The sequence below is a fragment of the Folsomia candida genome, unplaced genomic scaffold (genome assembly GCF_002217175.1).
Source record: "Folsomia candida strain VU population unplaced genomic scaffold, ASM221717v1 Fcan01_Sc013, whole genome shotgun sequence".
Classification (NCBI taxonomy): domain Eukaryota; kingdom Metazoa; phylum Arthropoda; class Collembola; order Entomobryomorpha; family Isotomidae; genus Folsomia; species Folsomia candida.
In genome coordinates this window covers 2,867,341-2,887,413 of record NW_019091205.1, presented here as the reverse complement: position 1 = coordinate 2,887,413, position 20,073 = coordinate 2,867,341, and the positions used below count along the sequence as shown (strand labels likewise).

Here is a 20,073-nt window from a genome sequence, read left to right as displayed (position 1 = left end):
AAATAAATTTACATACTAAATCAATTCTTCAAAAACACATGCATACTAATAATTAATTAATACTAATAATTATCAATTAATCAGTCATCAGATATCAATAAAAATATATTCCTATGCATACAAATAAATGTACATTCATACTAAATAAATCCTTACAAAAAATAAATGCATGCTAATGCCTAATAAATAACAAGGGTATTCATTTCCAGTTTGAATCGTTAGCACAAAAAAATACCTTAAAATTCATTTGCCAACTTGCCCACCTCAAAGACTAGTAAATATTTAGTTAGCAATTTTTTTCAAAATTATGTTACGATTCGAACACGTAATGAATACTCTTAACAAACATTACAAATAGTTAATTACTCAGTCAATTCATAAATATTGTTGTCATGCCTTCATAAATCCTATTAATTCATGCAATAGCACAATAACTTCCCCACTTTACGGCGCACCTTTCCATATCGACTTGCTCGATGTGCGCCAAAATCGTGTTAAAGATGTCTGTAACTGACTCCTGGTTCTGCGAGGACGCTTCCAGAAACTGAGCCTTCCAAGAATTCGCCAATTTCCTCCCTTGTTCCGGAGTGATCTCTCGTTCGTCCTGGAGATCCTTCTTATTTCCTACCAGGACAATGGGCACGTTCACCGACCCTGTCATATCCAACAGCTTATCGTGGATTATCTGGACGACCTGAAGCGATCTGGGATCTGTGACGGAGTAGACGAGGACATAGCCGTGAATATCCATGGAGTACTGGGTCGGAAAGATGGAGAATCTGCAAGACAAGGGGAAAAAATTTGTTAGAGTTTTTGGAAATTTTGGGTTGATTTAAAAAAAAAATTAATTTGCAAGATTATTTCGCAAATTTATCACAATAAAGCGATAGGAATGCGGAATGATACAAATTATGAAAACTAAATCAAAATATGGCAATTTAAATAGGTTTGTGAAATTTTTGAAATCATATTTTTCGAATCCCTCCAAATTTCTGGTTTGAATTTCCAAGATTATTTCGCAAACTGATCATAAATCTGTGGACATTAAATCATAATAGGATAAGAGGATTGTTTTTGTGGTTTTTTGGGAAATGCGAGAACCTCAAGTTTCACAATAAATTTGCTAATTTTAATCATAATTAATTAAAGTAGTGTACAAATTTGGCAACACTTACTCATCCTGTCCGGCCGTATCGACCAAGGTGACGAGATACTCTTGTCCCCTCAAGTTCAGATTCTTGTTGAACGTATTTTGAATCGTGGGGAGATACGCCTCGAAAAACTCTCCGTTGACGAACTGCGAGCTTATCGAGCTCTTGCCCACACTCCGGAACCCCAAGACAGCAATCCGACGCTGTTTTGTGCGCATCTTGATAAGATTTAAATAAATAATCTTCTTCTAACCGATTTATCCACCACGAGAGACGAGATCTAAAAAGGTAAATAAACAATTAATTATTTAGTTCGTGGTAAATATTTAAATTCATTAATTAAACAATAATTTACAATTAAAATAATAAAAAATAAAAAATCCTACTACTTACCAATGAATTTAAATTCGAAATTTGCTTCGAAGAAGAAACGAAGGCAGCAAGTCCAACGGTTTCTTTTGCCAAATGGGCACTTACCGAAGTAAATACGCATTATGTTGGTGGGCCAACACAACGAACGGTTGGGCGGGCGGATTGAGTAGATGAAGGGGTAAAATAGAAACCCCTTTATAAGATCGTTACGTCTGTCTGTCTGTCTGTACGTTGGTCAGAGAAAAAATGAACGGCTGCGAATTTGGAGATGTGGTTTTTTGTAACGTGTTTCAAATTTTTGTGGGGAGGAGTTCGGAGAGGGTAAGACCAAACCCCTCGAAAAGTTAGTGGTGTGCCCTAGGGTTTTACATTGTCAACTTGTCATGACATTTTGACATGTCATAACTGTCATAAATGTCATAAATGTCAGACATTTATTTTTATTGACAATTATGACATTTATGAAAATTTGTCAAATTCGAAATTGTCAACTTTTCTGTCGACTTGTCATTGACAATTATGACATTTTCATTTTTTTTATCGCATTTTCTCCAAACAAAAAAATTATCGTGGGCGGTATATTTTGTTTCTCAGCTACAAATCTTTCCTCTCATATACTTTTTCACTACGAAAAACACTTAAAATATTATATTGACGACTTCCGTTCGTAAAATTATAACTTATTCCGTTTGTGTCTGATCATCAGTTTTATTCGGAGCATTTATTTGGAAGAGTTGGTTCCTTGCATGTTGCTTCCAATGATATTGACCTGAAGTCTGTCTTTTCTTATAACATAAAATGTTTTTCGTTAAACATGAGAGCAATATGAAGCTTGGACCACTTGTAGTCTACAGAGTTTAGTAAGGTCATACATATATTAATTCACTCGATACATATTTCATCCAGCAGAATATACAGGAAGTTGCAGCCAGCTCGGTGAATATTTTCTAAAAGTTTCTACTTGCGACCAACTAGGTAGAGTTAACTGCAACTAATTGAGGTGACTGCTATCAATGCTACAACGTTTAAATATTTACAATGGTAGACCGGGAGACTGAATCTTACTTGGCAATCAAACAAAGAGAACAATAAATAAAATTCAAGCAGGCGGAAAAGAGGAAATTGCTAACTTAAAAGTTCTTCAATGAAATTGTGAACGGTCGTAATTAAATTTGACGTTATACTAATCCTTAGATATATATTAATACGATTGGATGCCGATTTAACAAGAATATTTGTTGACTCGTTGAATTGCAATGAGAGGAAGAAGAGTTTTAATAGCTGCTACCAAGATTACCTGTTCAAGGGGCATATTGAGATTGACAATTATGACAAATGTCATAAATGTCCGTCATATTTGTCATAAATGTCATACATTTTGAAGCTTTGACATTTATGACAAAAAATTGACAAATTGACATGTCATGACATTTATGACATGACATGACATTTATTCCGTTGACACTGACAATGTAAAACCCTAGTGTGCCCAAAGATAAAATAATAACGAGAAATAAAATAATAAAGAGAAAACACGTGAGACATGTCGATTTTAACAGATTTTCAACGCGAATATGATACCCCTTTTGACTTACGATGTCCCGATGACCGTGTGGACGAGGTCTAAGGTCTCAAATGTCAAAAAGATATCGGGTGTGTCAATTTTAATAGATTTTCTACGAGCAAAAGTAATATCTAGATTCGTTTTGACATACTGGTTTCACCTCTTGGTTACATGCGTTTGTAACGGTATTTTATGGCAGACTTCATTTTTCTAAAATTTGAGGAGATGAATAAATTCTTAATTGATTTCGAAGTAAAGGTAAAGTTTGTATTTTTTACTCTCAAATTTGAAATTCCTTAGGCAATATTTTTGCATGCAAAACCCGAATGAAACGAAATATTTAATAAAAATCAAACAAATTGGTACGGATTGAAAAAATGCTAGAATGCAAAGTAAAAATGAAAGAATTAACTAGTTCATTCCTTGAATCATTTATTCACGCAAAATATTTACATCACAATTTTAATCGACATGAAAAATTATTAATTACTGAAATTAATTCATGGATAAATTAAAATTACGAGAGTAATCACCCTCTTTTCAAAATTTCAAGTTCCCGCATCGATAAAACAAAAATTCCTCATTTTACAAAATTTTACATATTTGAATCACCCAAAAAATTAGTACTTATTAATCCATTTAATTAAAAAGAGACATTTTTAACTGCTTAACTGTCACCATAAAATTCTCCCTCAATCATTCTAAATTTGGACGCGGATATTTTATTCGACGCTATGAAATCCAGTGTAATATTCGTGGATTCCGTGCTTAGCTGGAAACATAATTAGTATTAATTAGTAAACAAAAAAACAAGTTAAGCTTAATAATTAATTAATCAGTTCACAAATTAACTTTTAGCCACATTTACTCACATCCAGGCCAGCAATTGTGACCTCGTCCATCTTATCCATCATGAGAAGCAGCTGCTTAAACAGGGCCATCTCATCCTCGGTAAAGGTTCTGGTAATGGTTGTGGTCGCATATCCGCTTTCTTTCCAACAGCGCGTCTTAATTTCGAACGATGTCAAGCCTAAAAATTAAGTTGAAAGTTGAGAAATATTCACATACATATATTTGATAGGATTTATGCACATGCATTTCCAAAATTTTACACTATTTTCAGTTTAACTCACGTTGGAACAATTCCCCGCCTTGTAACAACCCCTGGAGAAACTCTGTACCGGATACTTGGATAAGGTCAACGTCAAACGTTTTAACGCATTCCAACGCCGACACGCCTCCAGCACGACGTTCACCTCCAATCTATCCAATTTGCAGTCGAACCCCATTTCGGCCCATCGAGCAATCTCCAACCTCTCCACGTTCGGAAACGCCGTCGCCACTCCGTCCAAAAGTTTTGGATCGTACACCTCGATAATCTTCAATTTCCTTACACTTGGCAGAATCATTTGCTTCTTGAAAATACGTCGTAAAATTTCATCCACACCTCTCAACTCTTGCAGGTCTCTTCCAAGCACCAAAGTTTCCAGGAACGGCATCATTTCAATATTCTGCAAAAAGTCGGAACATCGAAACATTTCGACGATACGGTTGGAAAACTTTCGTAATTTTGGCATCCTTCTCGCCAAGTGGAATCCGACAGGAGACGAGTTTCCGAAATCGTAGCCCTCTCGCGGTACTAGCAGAAGAGCGTTTTGAACAGTGCCCAAAGACAGGCCGACCAGTTGGTCGTTGACCTGGTGCAACATGTCAGAGAGTCTGGAATCGTTCTGTATCTCTTCAATTTCATATGGGTCGACTTCATTCAGCGAGATGTGCAAGGATTCGAGACACTTGGAATTTGCCAAATTTGGATAGAATCCCCACGGAATGGTGACCTCTCTCAAATTTGGCGAGGCGTTGACGACCAATTGAATTACATTAGCGAGAGTTTTGACAAACTGGATTTTTGGGTCGTAACTGTAGCAAGTGAGGGTGAACAGGGTCAAATTTGGTTTTAGTGGTAGGATTTGTTCCTCTCCGCGTTGAAAAAGATTCACATCGCATGCATCCGTAAAATCGCCGTCTATTCGCAATTGTTTCAAATTGGGGCAGCGATTTTTCAAAACTTGACAGACTGATGGTAGGCATCGTTCGTCGCAGATGGAAAGGTCCAAAATTTCTACCCGATTACTGAATTTGTCACAAACGTACATCAGCCTCCAGTCAAGGGAAGGTTCGATGGAAGCGTGACGAATTCGTTTCCCAAGTCGGTCATCTAATGCGAAAAATCGTCCGAAAAATTGGACGGTTTCGTCATCGTCACCATCTTCGTCGTCTTTATGGTCCAGATTTAAGGCAAGTCTTGTATTTGGAAGGGAGAGGACGATATCATTCAAAAAATGGCAAACCAGTCGGCAACTTTTCAACGGGCAGAGTGGTGTTTTAATATTTCAGTTAAAATCTGCAAATTTAGGAAATATTGATATCTTTACAACTTGTAAATTACAATATTTTTGAAGAGGTGATTAAAAATTTTAATTTAAAATTAATTGGCTTACGACAGGATTTTGTAGTGCCATGTCCTGCACGCTTCGCCCCCATGGAAGAGAGTCCATTTCACCCGAGTTGAATTGTTATCTAAGGAAATTCCCAAAATTTCGTCAACAAATTTTTATTTCAGAATTTAGAAGTAAATTATGCAACTTGTAATCTTTTAAGTGGATCTAAATTATTAAAATAACATTCTCCACAACGCCTTACCCTTCTTTGAAAGTGATCGATATTCACGCTGTTTATCCAATTAATTTTAATTTTAATGACTGAAAAGAAATGTGCACCTAAAATTACACTTTTCTCTGTGTTTTACCTGTCGTGAACACCTGTTGACTAATTACATTTCCCGGGAAGGTGCAAGTGGTCGTGCATAAAGTATGTCGTCAATTTTTGGCGTGATGTGACCGGATCTTTCCAATGTTCATTATAAAATTGTAGAAAATGAGCCATCATCCGATTTGGTGGGATGTATGATTCTGCTGAAATGCAGCAATTACTTTGTGCACGGTCCACATGTGCATTTCATAAATTACGAGCAGAGTCCAGATAAATATGTTCTTAAAAACCCCGAAATATTTATGTATAATGTTCAATCAAATCGCCAAAATATGTATATAAAACATATTTTTAATTCGCTTTAAATTGCCCCAAATTTAGCTTATTTGACTGCAGAAATGCAAAAACATGCTTTTACATTTTCAAATGACAAACTAAAAACATTTCAGCATGCTCTGGTATTATTTCCACGATGATCGGAATTTTTTATGAGTTGTGAATTTCTGAGGTTTCTCTAAAAGAATATATGTTTTTCGAAAAAATCGCTGAAATATGTAGAAACATATTTATGTGTATAAAGAAATGCACATTTCCGGCAAAATCGTCGAAATATGTTCAAACATATTTATATGTACCAAAACCTGGAAATATGTAAAATATGTGAAAACATTTTTTTGACCGTGTGACCTATGCCTGACCAGGAACAATATCCCAAAGTTTAAACCCGTTCGGGTAATTATTGAAAAAGTTTAAAATACATACATTACCGGACTCTGATTACGAGTCGTAATTTCGTCTTTGTTCATGAAAAATGTTTAGCGTACATTCACATAACCTGTAATTGATATAAATACAACCAACAAGCATATTTTCCTTACCAAGATTTAAATAAATTGTCCAGAATATAACATTCCGTTTTCCATTGCATGCGCGTACGGATTGAAAATGAAATGGTACAGATACCGATATTATAAATAGAATTAAGTAGTTCATTCCCTTATTTATTCACCCAAAATATTTAGCTCATAATTGGCATCAAAAACGTGAAATTGATTTACAGATTAGATTAAATTATTATAAAAATTCATCGTCATACATGTACATACCTCTTCACAAAATTTTATCGATACCGTTTCCCACATAGTTCCATCAAATATGCAATATTTCCCTATTTCACAAAATTTTAGATAATCGTTGAAGCCTCCAAAAAATTAGTAGTATTGAAGTATATTGAAGTTAAAACGGGTAAAAAATGCTGGATACACACATTTACATATTATTAATCCCTAGCACTAGGTATTTCCCCCTCAACCAAAATTTGGACGGCGACATCTTATTCGACGCGATGAAATCCAGTATAACATCCGTAGATTCAGTGCTTAACTGCAACCAAAATTAATAACAAACAAAATGTTAAGCTCAATAATTAATTAGTCTTTTTAAAAATTAACTTTTAGCATATTTATCTCACATCCAGCCCGGCAATCGTGACCCGTTCCATCTTATCTGTTAAATGTAAAATGATGTATTTATGAAATTGTTTTATGTATTTTTGTAAATTGTTGAATATGCGTGTAAGATTGCCCCGTGACGTGGTGGTGGTTGCCATGGTGACGTCAGAGTGGGATTTTGAGTGCGCGTCGTTCTTTGTTATAAGTCGTAGTAAGTAAGTAGGTAGAAGAATTCTACACAGTCGAGTTTTAGTCGTTGTCAAAGTCAGACATTTTGGATTTTAGTCGTCGTGGTAGGAAATCAAGAGTAAGAATTGTTAATTCTTTGTAATTGATGTCCACGATTAATTTGTTAATAGTAAGTCACCAATCAACTCGTGTTAGTGCAGAGCTCTGAATTGTGTTGACAATTTGATAATTTGTTGAAAATAAAATCCAGTTTAAGTAGATAAAATAATCGTATATTCACTCAAGTCACTTTCTTTAATTCCATCGAGCAAAGCACAATTAAATATACGTAAAGACACTATACTCCGGGTAGGTGATAGCTTGGTTTTTACATTAGTGGTGACCTCGACGTGATTGCTCGTTGGGTCAGTTTTAGTTGGAAGTGGACTAGTTATAGTGGTCAGTGAGTTGTGACCTTTTGAGTGAATTAGTGTACGTGCAAAGACTGTTCCGTGGAAATCCTGTGCAAGTGTTGCTGTCTGGACGAGGAGCAGATCGAATTGGTGTACGTGCAAAAAGTGTTCCGTGGAAATCCTGGGCGATTGTTGCTGTCTGGACGAGGAGCAGATTCGAAGGAGAGGATTCACATCAAGCCTTGCCTCATTGAGGACCCGACCCTGAGTATTCGGGGGCTGTTCAGGTGATACCTTTCAAGTTTTATTTTGTTGCTGTGAAGTAGTCCGTGAGGAAGGAGTGACCGACCAGATTGACATCGGCGTGTCCGACCGAGAGGAACTTCAACTTTATTCGTCTATTAATCAATTACTGTCTTGCCCCATCCTGAGCGTTCGGGAGCCATAGAGGTCGGCATTGTTGCTGATTGAGTTAATAAGCGTGTACTGTTCTAATTGTTTTGTTTGTTGGATTTGAGATAACAGCATGGATCGACTGAAGAAGGCGAGGGCTCCAGCTCGAGCTTCCATTACCAAGACGGTGGATGGTGTAGTTGCTGAGTTGGCGAAAGATCCAAAGGACTCGAGAGAACTTACCATCAAGTTAAGGAAGTTGGAATCCCTGCAGACGTCGATCAGAGAACATGATGAAAAGGTGCTTACCCAGATGTTTGATGACAATTGCACGGCGGAGTCTTATGGGGAGGAGAGTGCAGTGAATGAAGAATATTCAGATAGAATCAGAGTTTCTATCATGGATATTGAGAAGATTCTTAATGCAGAAATCCGTCCACCAAGTCCGAGTGCAAGTAGCAGCTATGTCACCGTGAATGGGGAGCGTATCAAGAAGAATAGAAACTTCAAACTGCCCAAGATCGAGCTACAGAAATTCGATGGGAGTTGGAAGAGCTGGTTGGGGTGGTGGGCTCAATACCGTCAGATTCACGAAGATGATGAATTGCAAGTAAACGTGAAGTTTCAGTATTTGATTCAAGCCATCGTCCCCGGATCAGAAGCAGAAAAAGTGATCAAGATTTATCCACGGTCGGATCAGAATTATCCTTTGGTGGTTGAGAAGCTGAAGTCCCGGTTTGGTGATGAGAAGATTTTACGCCAAATTTATATCTGAGAATTGTTGGGCCTGGCTATCAATAGCGCCGCGGATTCAAGAGAAGATGCCGACGTGGAAGAATTGCATGACCAGTTGGAAGGTCATTTGAAGAGTCTCGAGTCTTTGGGGAAAGTTAGTAATAAGTGAACTCATTTATCCATTAGTGGAATCCAGTCTGCCACAGCAAGTGTTACTCAGGTGGCAGAATAGTAATTTGAGGGTACGCGAGAAGAAATCAGACTTGTCTTCTGCTACCAATTTAGAAAACCTGATGGAGTTTTTGCGGCTGGAGGCACAGAATGCCAAAGAAAGGAAATTTGTGCTGTCAACCTTCAGGCAAAGTCCAGTCAAGAATAGAGAGAAAGTAAACGTGTATGCAGAGAGTGAATGTGAAGATTTCTCTACTGCTGCCGGTCTCTATTCAAGTCATCAAGCTGAGCAGCGATGTGTCTTTTGTGGAAAGTCGAATCACAAAAGTCAGATGTGCTATAAGGCTCAGACATTACCTCTCGAGGAGAAGAAGATCCTGGTGAAGGAGAATCGGGGATGCTTCATCTGCCTGGGAAGAGGACATTATGCAAATGACTGTACCAAGGAGGTCAGTTGCCAAATATGTGGACGGAAACACTACTCTGTGATGTGTCCTGGTCAGGTCCGAGATGAGGAAGTGACGTCAATTAATGAAGATGAATCAAGTAGCAGTTCGGTGGAAGAAACCACCACTAACTTCAGTCAGGGATGCCCAAGCAAAGTGGTACTGATGAAGACGCTCCGTGTTATGGTAAACGGAGCAAGTGGAGTCAAGAAAGAAGTCCGACTACTTTTCGACGAGGGAAGTCAGAGGTCATACATAAGGACGAAGACGGCCCAGGAGTTGAAATGTCAAGTAGTGGACAAGTTGACTCTTCAGAATAGCTTATTCGGTGGACATGTGACTAGCACCGAAGAAAAGAATTGTTACCGGGTCACTACCAGCGGTATCGATAGGAAGGATTGTGCGAGGATGAATCTCCAGTTAGTCAACGAGGACTTTATTTGTGGAGCATGCCCAGAAATCCCACCTGGCCCTTGGTGTAAAGAGTTGGCTCGGAAAAAGATCCACACGACAGACACTTCAGCGTCGGAAGTCGACATATTGATAGGAAGCGATCTGTGGGGAAGTTTGATGACCGGAAGAATGGTCAAACTTGGTTGTGGATTTATCGCCGTGGAATCCGTGTTTGGATGGACTATCAGCGGAGTGGTTCTAGGTGTCAACAATTGCAAGTTGAATTACGCTGGTGTCGTAATTAGTTCAAGTAGAAGGAAGAGCTTTGTAGAGAAAAGAACTCAAGAGGAGCAACAACGAGTCGAGAAGACTACTCAAGATAAACGTGTAAAGGTCGACGAGTTGAGACGGTGGGAGCGAAGTGTTGTGGGGGTTCCCAGAATCGGCTAGCCTGCCATGAGGGGGTGCGGATTGGGAAACGGCAACAGCCACACTCCAAAGACGTCAAGATTACTCTCGACAGCAAGGGTACCTGGTCTAGTCAGTGACAAGTACCGAAATAAAGTGTCGTGTGGGAAGATGGAAGCTTGTAACCCCATCGGATTCAATCGTCCAGCCATTATTAAGCCGAAGATGCTGGTGCAGAAAGTGGTGGAGAAGAATGCCGAATGGTGGGAGCGACCGAATACAAGGATTCCAAGAAGATGTCAAGAGAAGAAGCAAGTCCAGAAGGAGCCGGAAGTTGGTGGTAAAGATCAAGATAGGATCTCGAAGAAACCAGGGCGGTATCCGAAGTGGAATTTGTAATTTAATTGTATAGTATAATTTGAATTTGATATTGCATAATGTGTTTTAGAATAGTTCTTTTGCTCTCACAAAAGAAGGTGGGAGTATGTTAAATGTAAAATGATGTATTTATGAAATTGTTTTATGTATTTTTGTAAATTGTTGAATATGCGTGTAAGATTGCCCCGTGACGTGGTGGTGGTTGCCATGGTGACGTCAGAGTGGGATTTTGAGTGCGCGTCGTTCTTTGTTATAAGTCGTAGTAAGTAAGTAGGTAGAAGAATTCTACACAGTCGAGTTTTAGTCGTTGTCAAAGTCAGACATTTTGGATTTTAGTCGTCGTGGTAGGAAATCAAGAGTAAGAATTGTTAATTCTTTGTAATTGATGTCCACGATTAATTTGTTAATAGTAAGTCACCAATCAACTCGTGTTAGTGCAGAGCTCTGAATTGTGTTGACAATTTGATAATTTGTTGAAAATAAAATCCAGTTTAAGTAGATAAAATAATCGTATATTCACTCAAGTCACTTTCTTTAATTCCATCGAGCAAAGCACAATTAAATATACGTAAAGACACTATACTCCGGGTAGGTGATAGCTTGGTTTTTACATTAGTGGTGACCTCGACGTGATTGCTCGTTGGGTCAGTTTTAGTTGGAAGTGGACTAGTTATAGTGGTCAGTGAGTTGTGACCTTTTGAGTGAATTAGTGTACGTGCAAAGACTGTTCCGTGGAAATCCTGTGCAAGTGTTGCTGTCTGGACGAGGAGCAGATCGAATTGGTGTACGTGCAAAAAGTGTTCCGTGGAAATCCTGGGCGATTGTTGCTGTCTGGACGAGGAGCAGATTCGAAGGAGAGGATTCACATCAAGCCTTGCCTCATTGAGGACCCGACCCTGAGTATTCGGGGGCTGTTCAGGTGATACCTTTCAAGTTTTATTTTGTTGCTGTGAAGTAGTCCGTGAGGAAGGAGTGACCGACCAGATTGACATCGGCGTGTCCGACCGAGAGGAACTTCAACTTTATTCGTCTATTAATCAATTACTGTCTTGCCCCATCCTGAGCGTTCGGGAGCCATAGAGGTCGGCATTGTTGCTGATTGAGTTAATAAGCGTGTACTGTTCTAATTGTTTTGTTTGTTGGATTTGAGATAACAGCATGGATCGACTGAAGAAGGCGAGGGCTCCAGCTCGAGCTTCCATTACCAAGACGGTGGATGGTGTAGTTGCTGAGTTGGCGAAAGATCCAAAGGACTCGAGAGAACTTACCATCAAGTTAAGGAAGTTGGAATCCCTGCAGACGTCGATCAGAGAACATGATGAAAAGGTGCTTACCCAGATGTTTGATGACAATTGCACGGCGGAGTCTTATGGGGAGGAGAGTGCAGTGAATGAAGAATATTCAGATAGAATCAGAGTTTCTATCATGGATATTGAGAAGATTCTTAATGCAGAAATCCGTCCACCAAGTCCGAGTGCAAGTAGCAGCTATGTCACCGTGAATGGGGAGCGTATCAAGAAGAATAGAAACTTCAAACTGCCCAAGATCGAGCTACAGAAATTCGATGGGAGTTGGAAGAGCTGGTTGGGGTGGTGGGCTCAATACCGTCAGATTCACGAAGATGATGAATTGCAAGTAAACGTGAAGTTTCAGTATTTGATTCAAGCCATCGTCCCCGGATCAGAAGCAGAAAAAGTGATCAAGATTTATCCACGGTCGGATCAGAATTATCCTTTGGTGGTTGAGAAGCTGAAGTCCCGGTTTGGTGATGAGAAGATTTTACGCCAAATTTATATCTGAGAATTGTTGGGCCTGGCTATCAATAGCGCCGCGGATTCAAGAGAAGATGCCGACGTGGAAGAATTGCATGACCAGTTGGAAGGTCATTTGAAGAGTCTCGAGTCTTTGGGGAAAGTTAGTAATAAGTGAACTCATTTATCCATTAGTGGAATCCAGTCTGCCACAGCAAGTGTTACTCAGGTGGCAGAATAGTAATTTGAGGGTACGCGAGAAGAAATCAGACTTGTCTTCTGCTACCAATTTAGAAAACCTGATGGAGTTTTTGCGGCTGGAGGCACAGAATGCCAAAGAAAGGAAATTTGTGCTGTCAACCTTCAGGCAAAGTCCAGTCAAGAATAGAGAGAAAGTAAACGTGTATGCAGAGAGTGAATGTGAAGATTTCTCTACTGCTGCCGGTCTCTATTCAAGTCATCAAGCTGAGCAGCGATGTGTCTTTTGTGGAAAGTCGAATCACAAAAGTCAGATGTGCTATAAGGCTCAGACATTACCTCTCGAGGAGAAGAAGATCCTGGTGAAGGAGAATCGGGGATGCTTCATCTGCCTGGGAAGAGGACATTATGCAAATGACTGTACCAAGGAGGTCAGTTGCCAAATATGTGGACGGAAACACTACTCTGTGATGTGTCCTGGTCAGGTCCGAGATGAGGAAGTGACGTCAATTAATGAAGATGAATCAAGTAGCAGTTCGGTGGAAGAAACCACCACTAACTTCAGTCAGGGATGCCCAAGCAAAGTGGTACTGATGAAGACGCTCCGTGTTATGGTAAACGGAGCAAGTGGAGTCAAGAAAGAAGTCCGACTACTTTTCGACGAGGGAAGTCAGAGGTCATACATAAGGACGAAGACGGCCCAGGAGTTGAAATGTCAAGTAGTGGACAAGTTGACTCTTCAGAATAGCTTATTCGGTGGACATGTGACTAGCACCGAAGAAAAGAATTGTTACCGGGTCACTACCAGCGGTATCGATAGGAAGGATTGTGCGAGGATGAATCTCCAGTTAGTCAACGAGGACTTTATTTGTGGAGCATGCCCAGAAATCCCACCTGGCCCTTGGTGTAAAGAGTTGGCTCGGAAAAAGATCCACACGACAGACACTTCAGCGTCGGAAGTCGACATATTGATAGGAAGCGATCTGTGGGGAAGTTTGATGACCGGAAGAATGGTCAAACTTGGTTGTGGATTTATCGCCGTGGAATCCGTGTTTGGATGGACTATCAGCGGAGTGGTTCTAGGTGTCAACAATTGCAAGTTGAATTACGCTGGTGTCGTAATTAGTTCAAGTAGAAGGAAGAGCTTTGTAGAGAAAAGAACTCAAGAGGAGCAACAACGAGTCGAGAAGACTACTCAAGATAAACGTGTAAAGGTCGACGAGTTGAGACGGTGGGAGCGAAGTGTTGTGGGGGTTCCCAGAATCGGCTAGCCTGCCATGAGGGGGTGCGGATTGGGAAACGGCAACAGCCACACTCCAAAGACGTCAAGATTACTCTCGACAGCAAGGGTACCTGGTCTAGTCAGTGACAAGTACCGAAATAAAGTGTCGTGTGGGAAGATGGAAGCTTGTAACCCCATCGGATTCAATCGTCCAGCCATTATTAAGCCGAAGATGCTGGTGCAGAAAGTGGTGGAGAAGAATGCCGAATGGTGGGAGCGACCGAATACAAGGATTCCAAGAAGATGTCAAGAGAAGAAGCAAGTCCAGAAGGAGCCGGAAGTTGGTGGTAAAGATCAAGATAGGATCTCGAAGAAACCAGGGCGGTATCCGAAGTGGAATTTGTAATTTAATTGTATAGTATAATTTGAATTTGATATTGCATAATGTGTTTTAGAATAGTTCTTTTGCTCTCACAAAAGAAGGTGGGAGTATGTTAAATGTAAAATGATGTATTTATGAAATTGTTTTATGTATTTTTGTAAATTGTTGAATATGCGTGTAAGATTGCCCCGTGACGTGGTGGTGGTTGCCATGGTGACGTCAGAGTGGGATTTTGAGTGCGCGTCGTTCTTTGTTATAAGTCGTAGTAAGTAAGTAGGTAGAAGAATTCTACACAGTCGAGTTTTAGTCGTTGTCAAAGTCAGACATTTTGGATTTTAGTCGTCGTGGTAGGAAATCAAGAGTAAGAATTGTTAATTCTTTGTAATTGATGTCCACGATTAATTTGTTAATAGTAAGTCACCAATCAACTCGTGTTAGTGCAGAGCTCTGAATTGTGTTGACAATTTGATAATTTGTTGAAAATAAAATCCAGTTTAAGTAGATAAAATAATCGTATATTCACTCAAGTCACTTTCTTTAATTCCATCGAGCAAAGCACAATTAAATATACGTAAAGACACTATACTCCGGGTAGGTGATAGCTTGGTTTTTACATTAGTGGTGACCTCGACGTGATTGCTCGTTGGGTCAGTTTTAGTTGGAAGTGGACTAGTTATAGTGGTCAGTGAGTTGTGACCTTTTGAGTGAATTAGTGTACGTGCAAAGACTGTTCCGTGGAAATCCTGTGCAAGTGTTGCTGTCTGGACGAGGAGCAGATCGAATTGGTGTACGTGCAAAAAGTGTTCCGTGGAAATCCTGGGCGATTGTTGCTGTCTGGACGAGGAGCAGATTCGAAGGAGAGGATTCACATCAAGCCTTGCCTCATTGAGGACCCGACCCTGAGTATTCGGGGGCTGTTCAGGTGATACCTTTCAAGTTTTATTTTGTTGCTGTGAAGTAGTCCGTGAGGAAGGAGTGACCGACCAGATTGACATCGGCGTGTCCGACCGAGAGGAACTTCAACTTTATTCGTCTATTAATCAATTACTGTCTTGCCCCATCCTGAGCGTTCGGGAGCCATAGAGGTCGGCATTGTTGCTGATTGAGTTAATAAGCGTGTACTGTTCTAATTGTTTTGTTTGTTGGATTTGAGATAACAGCATGGATCGACTGAAGAAGGCGAGGGCTCCAGCTCGAGCTTCCATTACCAAGACGGTGGATGGTGTAGTTGCTGAGTTGGCGAAAGATCCAAAGGACTCGAGAGAACTTACCATCAAGTTAAGGAAGTTGGAATCCCTGCAGACGTCGATCAGAGAACATGATGAAAAGGTGCTTACCCAGATGTTTGATGACAATTGCACGGCGGAGTCTTATGGGGAGGAGAGTGCAGTGAATGAAGAATATTCAGATAGAATCAGAGTTTCTATCATGGATATTGAGAAGATTCTTAATGCAGAAATCCGTCCACCAAGTCCGAGTGCAAGTAGCAGCTATGTCACCGTGAATGGGGAGCGTATCAAGAAGAATAGAAACTTCAAACTGCCCAAGATCGAGCTACAGAAATTCGATGGGAGTTGGAAGAGCTGGTTGGGGTGGTGGGCTCAATACCGTCAGATTCACGAAGATGATGAATTGCAAGTAAACGTGAAGTTTCAGTATTTGATTCAAGCCATCGTCCCCGGATCAGAAGCAGAAAAAGTGATCAAGATTTATCCACGGTCGGATCAGAATTATCCTTTGGTGGTTGAGAAGCTGAAGTCCCGGTTTGGTGATGAGAAGATTTTACGCCAAATTTATATCTGAGAATTGTTGGGCCTGGCTATCAATAGCGCCGCGGATTCAAGAGAAGATGCCGACGTGGAAGAATTGCATGACCAGTTGGAAGGTCATTTGAAGAGTCTCGAGTCTTTGGGGAAAGTTAGTAATAAGTGAACTCATTTATCCATTAGTGGAATCCAGTCTGCCACAGCAAGTGTTACTCAGGTGGCAGAATAGTAATTTGAGGGTACGCGAGAAGAAATCAGACTTGTCTTCTGCTACCAATTTAGAAAACCTGATGGAGTTTTTGCGGCTGGAGGCACAGAATGCCAAAGAAAGGAAATTTGTGCTGTCAACCTTCAGGCAAAGTCCAGTCAAGAATAGAGAGAAAGTAAACGTGTATGCAGAGAGTGAATGTGAAGATTTCTCTACTGCTGCCGGTCTCTATTCAAGTCATCAAGCTGAGCAGCGATGTGTCTTTTGTGGAAAGTCGAATCACAAAAGTCAGATGTGCTATAAGGCTCAGACATTACCTCTCGAGGAGAAGAAGATCCTGGTGAAGGAGAATCGGGGATGCTTCATCTGCCTGGGAAGAGGACATTATGCAAATGACTGTACCAAGGAGGTCAGTTGCCAAATATGTGGACGGAAACACTACTCTGTGATGTGTCCTGGTCAGGTCCGAGATGAGGAAGTGACGTCAATTAATGAAGATGAATCAAGTAGCAGTTCGGTGGAAGAAACCACCACTAACTTCAGTCAGGGATGCCCAAGCAAAGTGGTACTGATGAAGACGCTCCGTGTTATGGTAAACGGAGCAAGTGGAGTCAAGAAAGAAGTCCGACTACTTTTCGACGAGGGAAGTCAGAGGTCATACATAAGGACGAAGACGGCCCAGGAGTTGAAATGTCAAGTAGTGGACAAGTTGACTCTTCAGAATAGCTTATTCGGTGGACATGTGACTAGCACCGAAGAAAAGAATTGTTACCGGGTCACTACCAGCGGTATCGATAGGAAGGATTGTGCGAGGATGAATCTCCAGTTAGTCAACGAGGACTTTATTTGTGGAGCATGCCCAGAAATCCCACCTGGCCCTTGGTGTAAAGAGTTGGCTCGGAAAAAGATCCACACGACAGACACTTCAGCGTCGGAAGTCGACATATTGATAGGAAGCGATCTGTGGGGAAGTTTGATGACCGGAAGAATGGTCAAACTTGGTTGTGGATTTATCGCCGTGGAATCCGTGTTTGGATGGACTATCAGCGGAGTGGTTCTAGGTGTCAACAATTGCAAGTTGAATTACGCTGGTGTCGTAATTAGTTCAAGTAGAAGGAAGAGCTTTGTAGAGAAAAGAACTCAAGAGGAGCAACAACGAGTCGAGAAGACTACTCAAGATAAACGTGTAAAGGTCGACGAGTTGAGACGGTGGGAGCGAAGTGTTGTGGGGGTTCCCAGAATCGGCTAGCCTGCCATGAGGGGGTGCGGATTGGGAAACGGCAACAGCCACACTCCAAAGACGTCAAGATTACTCTCGACAGCAAGGGTACCTGGTCTAGTCAGTGACAAGTACCGAAATAAAGTGTCGTGTGGGAAGATGGAAGCTTGTAACCCCATCGGATTCAATCGTCCAGCCATTATTAAGCCGAAGATGCTGGTGCAGAAAGTGGTGGAGAAGAATGCCGAATGGTGGGAGCGACCGAATACAAGGATTCCAAGAAGATGTCAAGAGAAGAAGCAAGTCCAGAAGGAGCCGGAAGTTGGTGGTAAAGATCAAGATAGGATCTCGAAGAAACCAGGGCGGTATCCGAAGTGGAATTTGTAATTTAATTGTATAGTATAATTTGAATTTGATATTGCATAATGTGTTTTAGAATAGTTCTTTTGCTCTCACAAAAGAAGGTGGGAGTATGTTAAATGTAAAATGATGTATTTATGAAATTGTTTTATGTATTTTTGTAAATTGTTGAATATGCGTGTAAGATTGCCCCGTGACGTGGTGGTGGTTGCCATGGTGACGTCAGAGTGGGATTTTGAGTGCGCGTCGTTCTTTGTTATAAGTCGTAGTAAGTAAGTAGGTAGAAGAATTCTACACAGTCGAGTTTTAGTCGTTGTCAAAGTCAGACATTTTGGATTTTAGTCGTCGTGGTAGGAAATCAAGAGTAAGAATTGTTAATTCTTTGTAATTGATGTCCACGATTAATTTGTTAATAGTAAGTCACCAATCAACTCGTGTTAGTGCAGAGCTCTGAATTGTGTTGACAATTTGATAATTTGTTGAAAATAAAATCCAGTTTAAGTAGATAAAATAATCGTATATTCACTCAAGTCACTTTCTTTAATTCCATCGAGCAAAGCACAATTAAATATACGTAAAGACACTATCAAAAGTTTATCAAAGATGTGGTCGTATTTAAGCAAAGGAATTTTGCGTTGTACATGTTTTTAATAGTCACTTGAAGGAAATGACTTTATATATTTTGTTAAATCAGTACTGATACACACAATTTCAACGAAACAAAAACCAAATTCTCGTATTGACTTGAATTTCACATACTATCTTGAAAATAAGGATTCTAAAACACAGCAAATTTGTACAATTGCCGGCCCATTCGTCGTTACTCAATTTTTGCGTGTTCCACTATATACCTGATTGGGGACAAATTTGAGCAATATGCTTGTGTAAATGGGGCAATATGTATCATCCATGACAATATATTTAGTTTACAATTTTCGGGATTCGGCATGCCATCACGTGGCCGGTCACGTGGTGAAAATTGAGTAATGAAGAATTGTCCTTCTATTGTACAAATTAACTGCGTTTTAATGCCTCAATCTTTAAAACATGAAATTAGGCTTAGGTACCACGTGCGCTAGGTTGTGGTTGCGCTGAAATCGTGCATATTGCATATCAGGACTGATTAAACTGAATATTTATGTATTAGGTCATTTCCTTCTGCTCGTTGTATAAACTAGGATAACTGTTAGTTACTTGATAGGACGGCGTACATTCCAGCTACATGCATTTAGCTTATCAAATCCAGCTAAAAGAAAGAAGTAGACGTAACGAAAATAATTTCTGAAATTCCCATCTTCGGCAAATTAAATTTGTTAGGAAAAAAATGCCAAAATGTTTGTATCTAACACAAGCATGCATACACTCTACCTGCTGCTTTTTGATTTACAGATGCGATCATGGTATCGTTATGCGTCTTATTGTTTGTTTTGGTAGCATTTTTCCACCATCATACTTTGGGGATCTCGGCTGTTCAGCTAAACCGGAAAATAAAAACCCTTTCCTACTAAATAAGTAGTGCACTCAAAATAAAAATTTGTCGAATCGACACCGCCGGTGTCAATATATGACTTAACCGCCTTGGTTACAATGTTGAATCCGAGTTATGATGATTTTGATACCGGTAGTATAATGTTATGACCGGACGGAAAAAATTCATTACTACTCGGAATCACAATTATAACCAAGGCGGTTAAGTCATATATTGACACCGTTTTGTTTTGAGTGTAGATAAGCTGAGCAACTATTCCAGAGTCAAGTAAATTAATCGGAACTTATCAGTACTAGACATGTTAGAGCTGGGTTTCGTTGAAATTGTAAATATCCGTACTGATTAAACAGAAATGTATAAGGTCATTTCCTTCCATTGGTTATCAAAAATGAGTACAAAATTAATTTATCAAAATTCAACTTGCTTAAATATAACCCGATGTTTGAGGAAAATTTAGCACTTAAACATATATAGTCAAAAATTATTCCTAACTGAGAAAATTTCGAATATTCCCATCTACATAAATATACGTAGCAAGTTAAATTTCTTTGAAAAAACTTATAAAAAATATTAGCACCACCAAAACCTGTATCTATTTATAGCTTATCGATCAATAAGTGTAATCATGATATCGTTACGCGTCCTATTTTTTGTGGTAGCCAT

At 39.9% G+C, this 20,073-nt stretch overlaps 5 protein-coding genes across 5 annotated transcripts; 3 read left to right on the top strand and 2 right to left on the bottom strand.

Annotated features, from left to right (window-relative positions):
- Nucleotides 1–94: 94 nt before the first annotated feature.
- On the bottom strand, nucleotides 95–1,605 carry LOC110855572 (GTP-binding protein Rheb-like). The gene is made up of 3 exons (XM_022103978.2): nucleotides 1,545–1,605; nucleotides 1,176–1,431; nucleotides 95–779 (listed from the first exon to the last, which is right to left on the bottom strand). The coding sequence occupies exons 2-3, from the start codon at nucleotides 1,367–1,369 to the stop codon at nucleotides 416–418; spliced, it is 558 nt and encodes a 185-aa protein (XP_021959670.1). The 5' UTR covers nucleotides 1,370–1,431; nucleotides 1,545–1,605; the 3' UTR covers nucleotides 95–415.
- A 1,993-nt stretch (nucleotides 1,606–3,598) lies between these two features.
- LOC118437303 lies at nucleotides 3,599–5,925 on the bottom strand. Its single transcript, XM_035856242.1, has 5 exons — nucleotides 5,791–5,925; nucleotides 5,589–5,667; nucleotides 4,221–5,491; nucleotides 3,960–4,117; nucleotides 3,599–3,859 (listed from the first exon to the last, which is right to left on the bottom strand). The coding sequence occupies exons 3-4, from the start codon at nucleotides 5,241–5,243 to the stop codon at nucleotides 4,112–4,114; spliced, it is 1,029 nt and encodes a 342-aa protein (XP_035712135.1). The 5' UTR covers nucleotides 5,244–5,491; nucleotides 5,589–5,667; nucleotides 5,791–5,925; the 3' UTR covers nucleotides 3,599–3,859; nucleotides 3,960–4,111.
- Nucleotides 5,926–8,417: 2,492 nt separating this feature from the next.
- Nucleotides 8,418–10,479, top strand: LOC110855571. Its single transcript, XM_022103977.1, has 3 exons — nucleotides 8,418–9,019; nucleotides 9,086–9,141; nucleotides 9,206–10,479. The coding sequence occupies exons 1-3, from the start codon at nucleotides 8,418–8,420 to the stop codon at nucleotides 10,477–10,479; spliced, it is 1,932 nt and encodes a 643-aa protein (XP_021959669.1).
- Nucleotides 10,480–11,973: 1,494 nt separating this feature from the next.
- LOC110855569 lies at nucleotides 11,974–14,035 on the top strand. Its single transcript, XM_022103976.1, has 3 exons — nucleotides 11,974–12,575; nucleotides 12,642–12,697; nucleotides 12,762–14,035. The coding sequence occupies exons 1-3, from the start codon at nucleotides 11,974–11,976 to the stop codon at nucleotides 14,033–14,035; spliced, it is 1,932 nt and encodes a 643-aa protein (XP_021959668.1).
- Nucleotides 14,036–15,529: 1,494 nt separating this feature from the next.
- LOC110855568 lies at nucleotides 15,530–17,591 on the top strand. Its single transcript, XM_022103975.1, has 3 exons — nucleotides 15,530–16,131; nucleotides 16,198–16,253; nucleotides 16,318–17,591. The coding sequence occupies exons 1-3, from the start codon at nucleotides 15,530–15,532 to the stop codon at nucleotides 17,589–17,591; spliced, it is 1,932 nt and encodes a 643-aa protein (XP_021959667.1).
- Nucleotides 17,592–20,073: the final 2,482 nt, after the last annotated feature.

What these genes read in the sequence shown, in the direction of transcription:
- LOC110855569 (XM_022103976.1), top strand. Translation starts at nt 11,974, where the DNA reads ATGGATCGACTGAAGAAGGCGAGGGCTCCAGCTCGAGCTTCCATTACC. An exon ending in GTTGAGAAGCTGAAGTCCCG is followed by an intron (nt 12,576 to 12,641) that starts GTTTGGTGATGA and finishes GGCTATCAATAG; the next exon opens with CGCCGCGGATTCAAGAGAAG. An exon ending in ATTGCATGACCAGTTGGAAG is followed by an intron (nt 12,698 to 12,761) that starts GTCATTTGAAGA and finishes TTTATCCATTAG; the next exon opens with TGGAATCCAGTCTGCCACAG.
- LOC110855572 (XM_022103978.2), bottom strand. Translation starts at nt 1,369, where the DNA reads ATGCGCACAAAACAGCGTCGGATTGCTGTCTTGGGGTTCCGGAGTGTG. An exon ending in GATACGGCCGGACAGGATGA is followed by an intron (nt 780 to 1,175) that starts GTAAGTGTTGCC and finishes CTTGTCTTGCAG; the next exon opens with ATTCTCCATCTTTCCGACCC.
- LOC110855571 (XM_022103977.1), top strand. Translation starts at nt 8,418, where the DNA reads ATGGATCGACTGAAGAAGGCGAGGGCTCCAGCTCGAGCTTCCATTACC. An exon ending in GTTGAGAAGCTGAAGTCCCG is followed by an intron (nt 9,020 to 9,085) that starts GTTTGGTGATGA and finishes GGCTATCAATAG; the next exon opens with CGCCGCGGATTCAAGAGAAG. An exon ending in ATTGCATGACCAGTTGGAAG is followed by an intron (nt 9,142 to 9,205) that starts GTCATTTGAAGA and finishes TTTATCCATTAG; the next exon opens with TGGAATCCAGTCTGCCACAG.
- LOC110855568 (XM_022103975.1), top strand. Translation starts at nt 15,530, where the DNA reads ATGGATCGACTGAAGAAGGCGAGGGCTCCAGCTCGAGCTTCCATTACC. An exon ending in GTTGAGAAGCTGAAGTCCCG is followed by an intron (nt 16,132 to 16,197) that starts GTTTGGTGATGA and finishes GGCTATCAATAG; the next exon opens with CGCCGCGGATTCAAGAGAAG. An exon ending in ATTGCATGACCAGTTGGAAG is followed by an intron (nt 16,254 to 16,317) that starts GTCATTTGAAGA and finishes TTTATCCATTAG; the next exon opens with TGGAATCCAGTCTGCCACAG.
- LOC118437303 (XM_035856242.1), bottom strand. Translation starts at nt 5,243, where the DNA reads ATGTACGTTTGTGACAAATTCAGTAATCGGGTAGAAATTTTGGACCTT.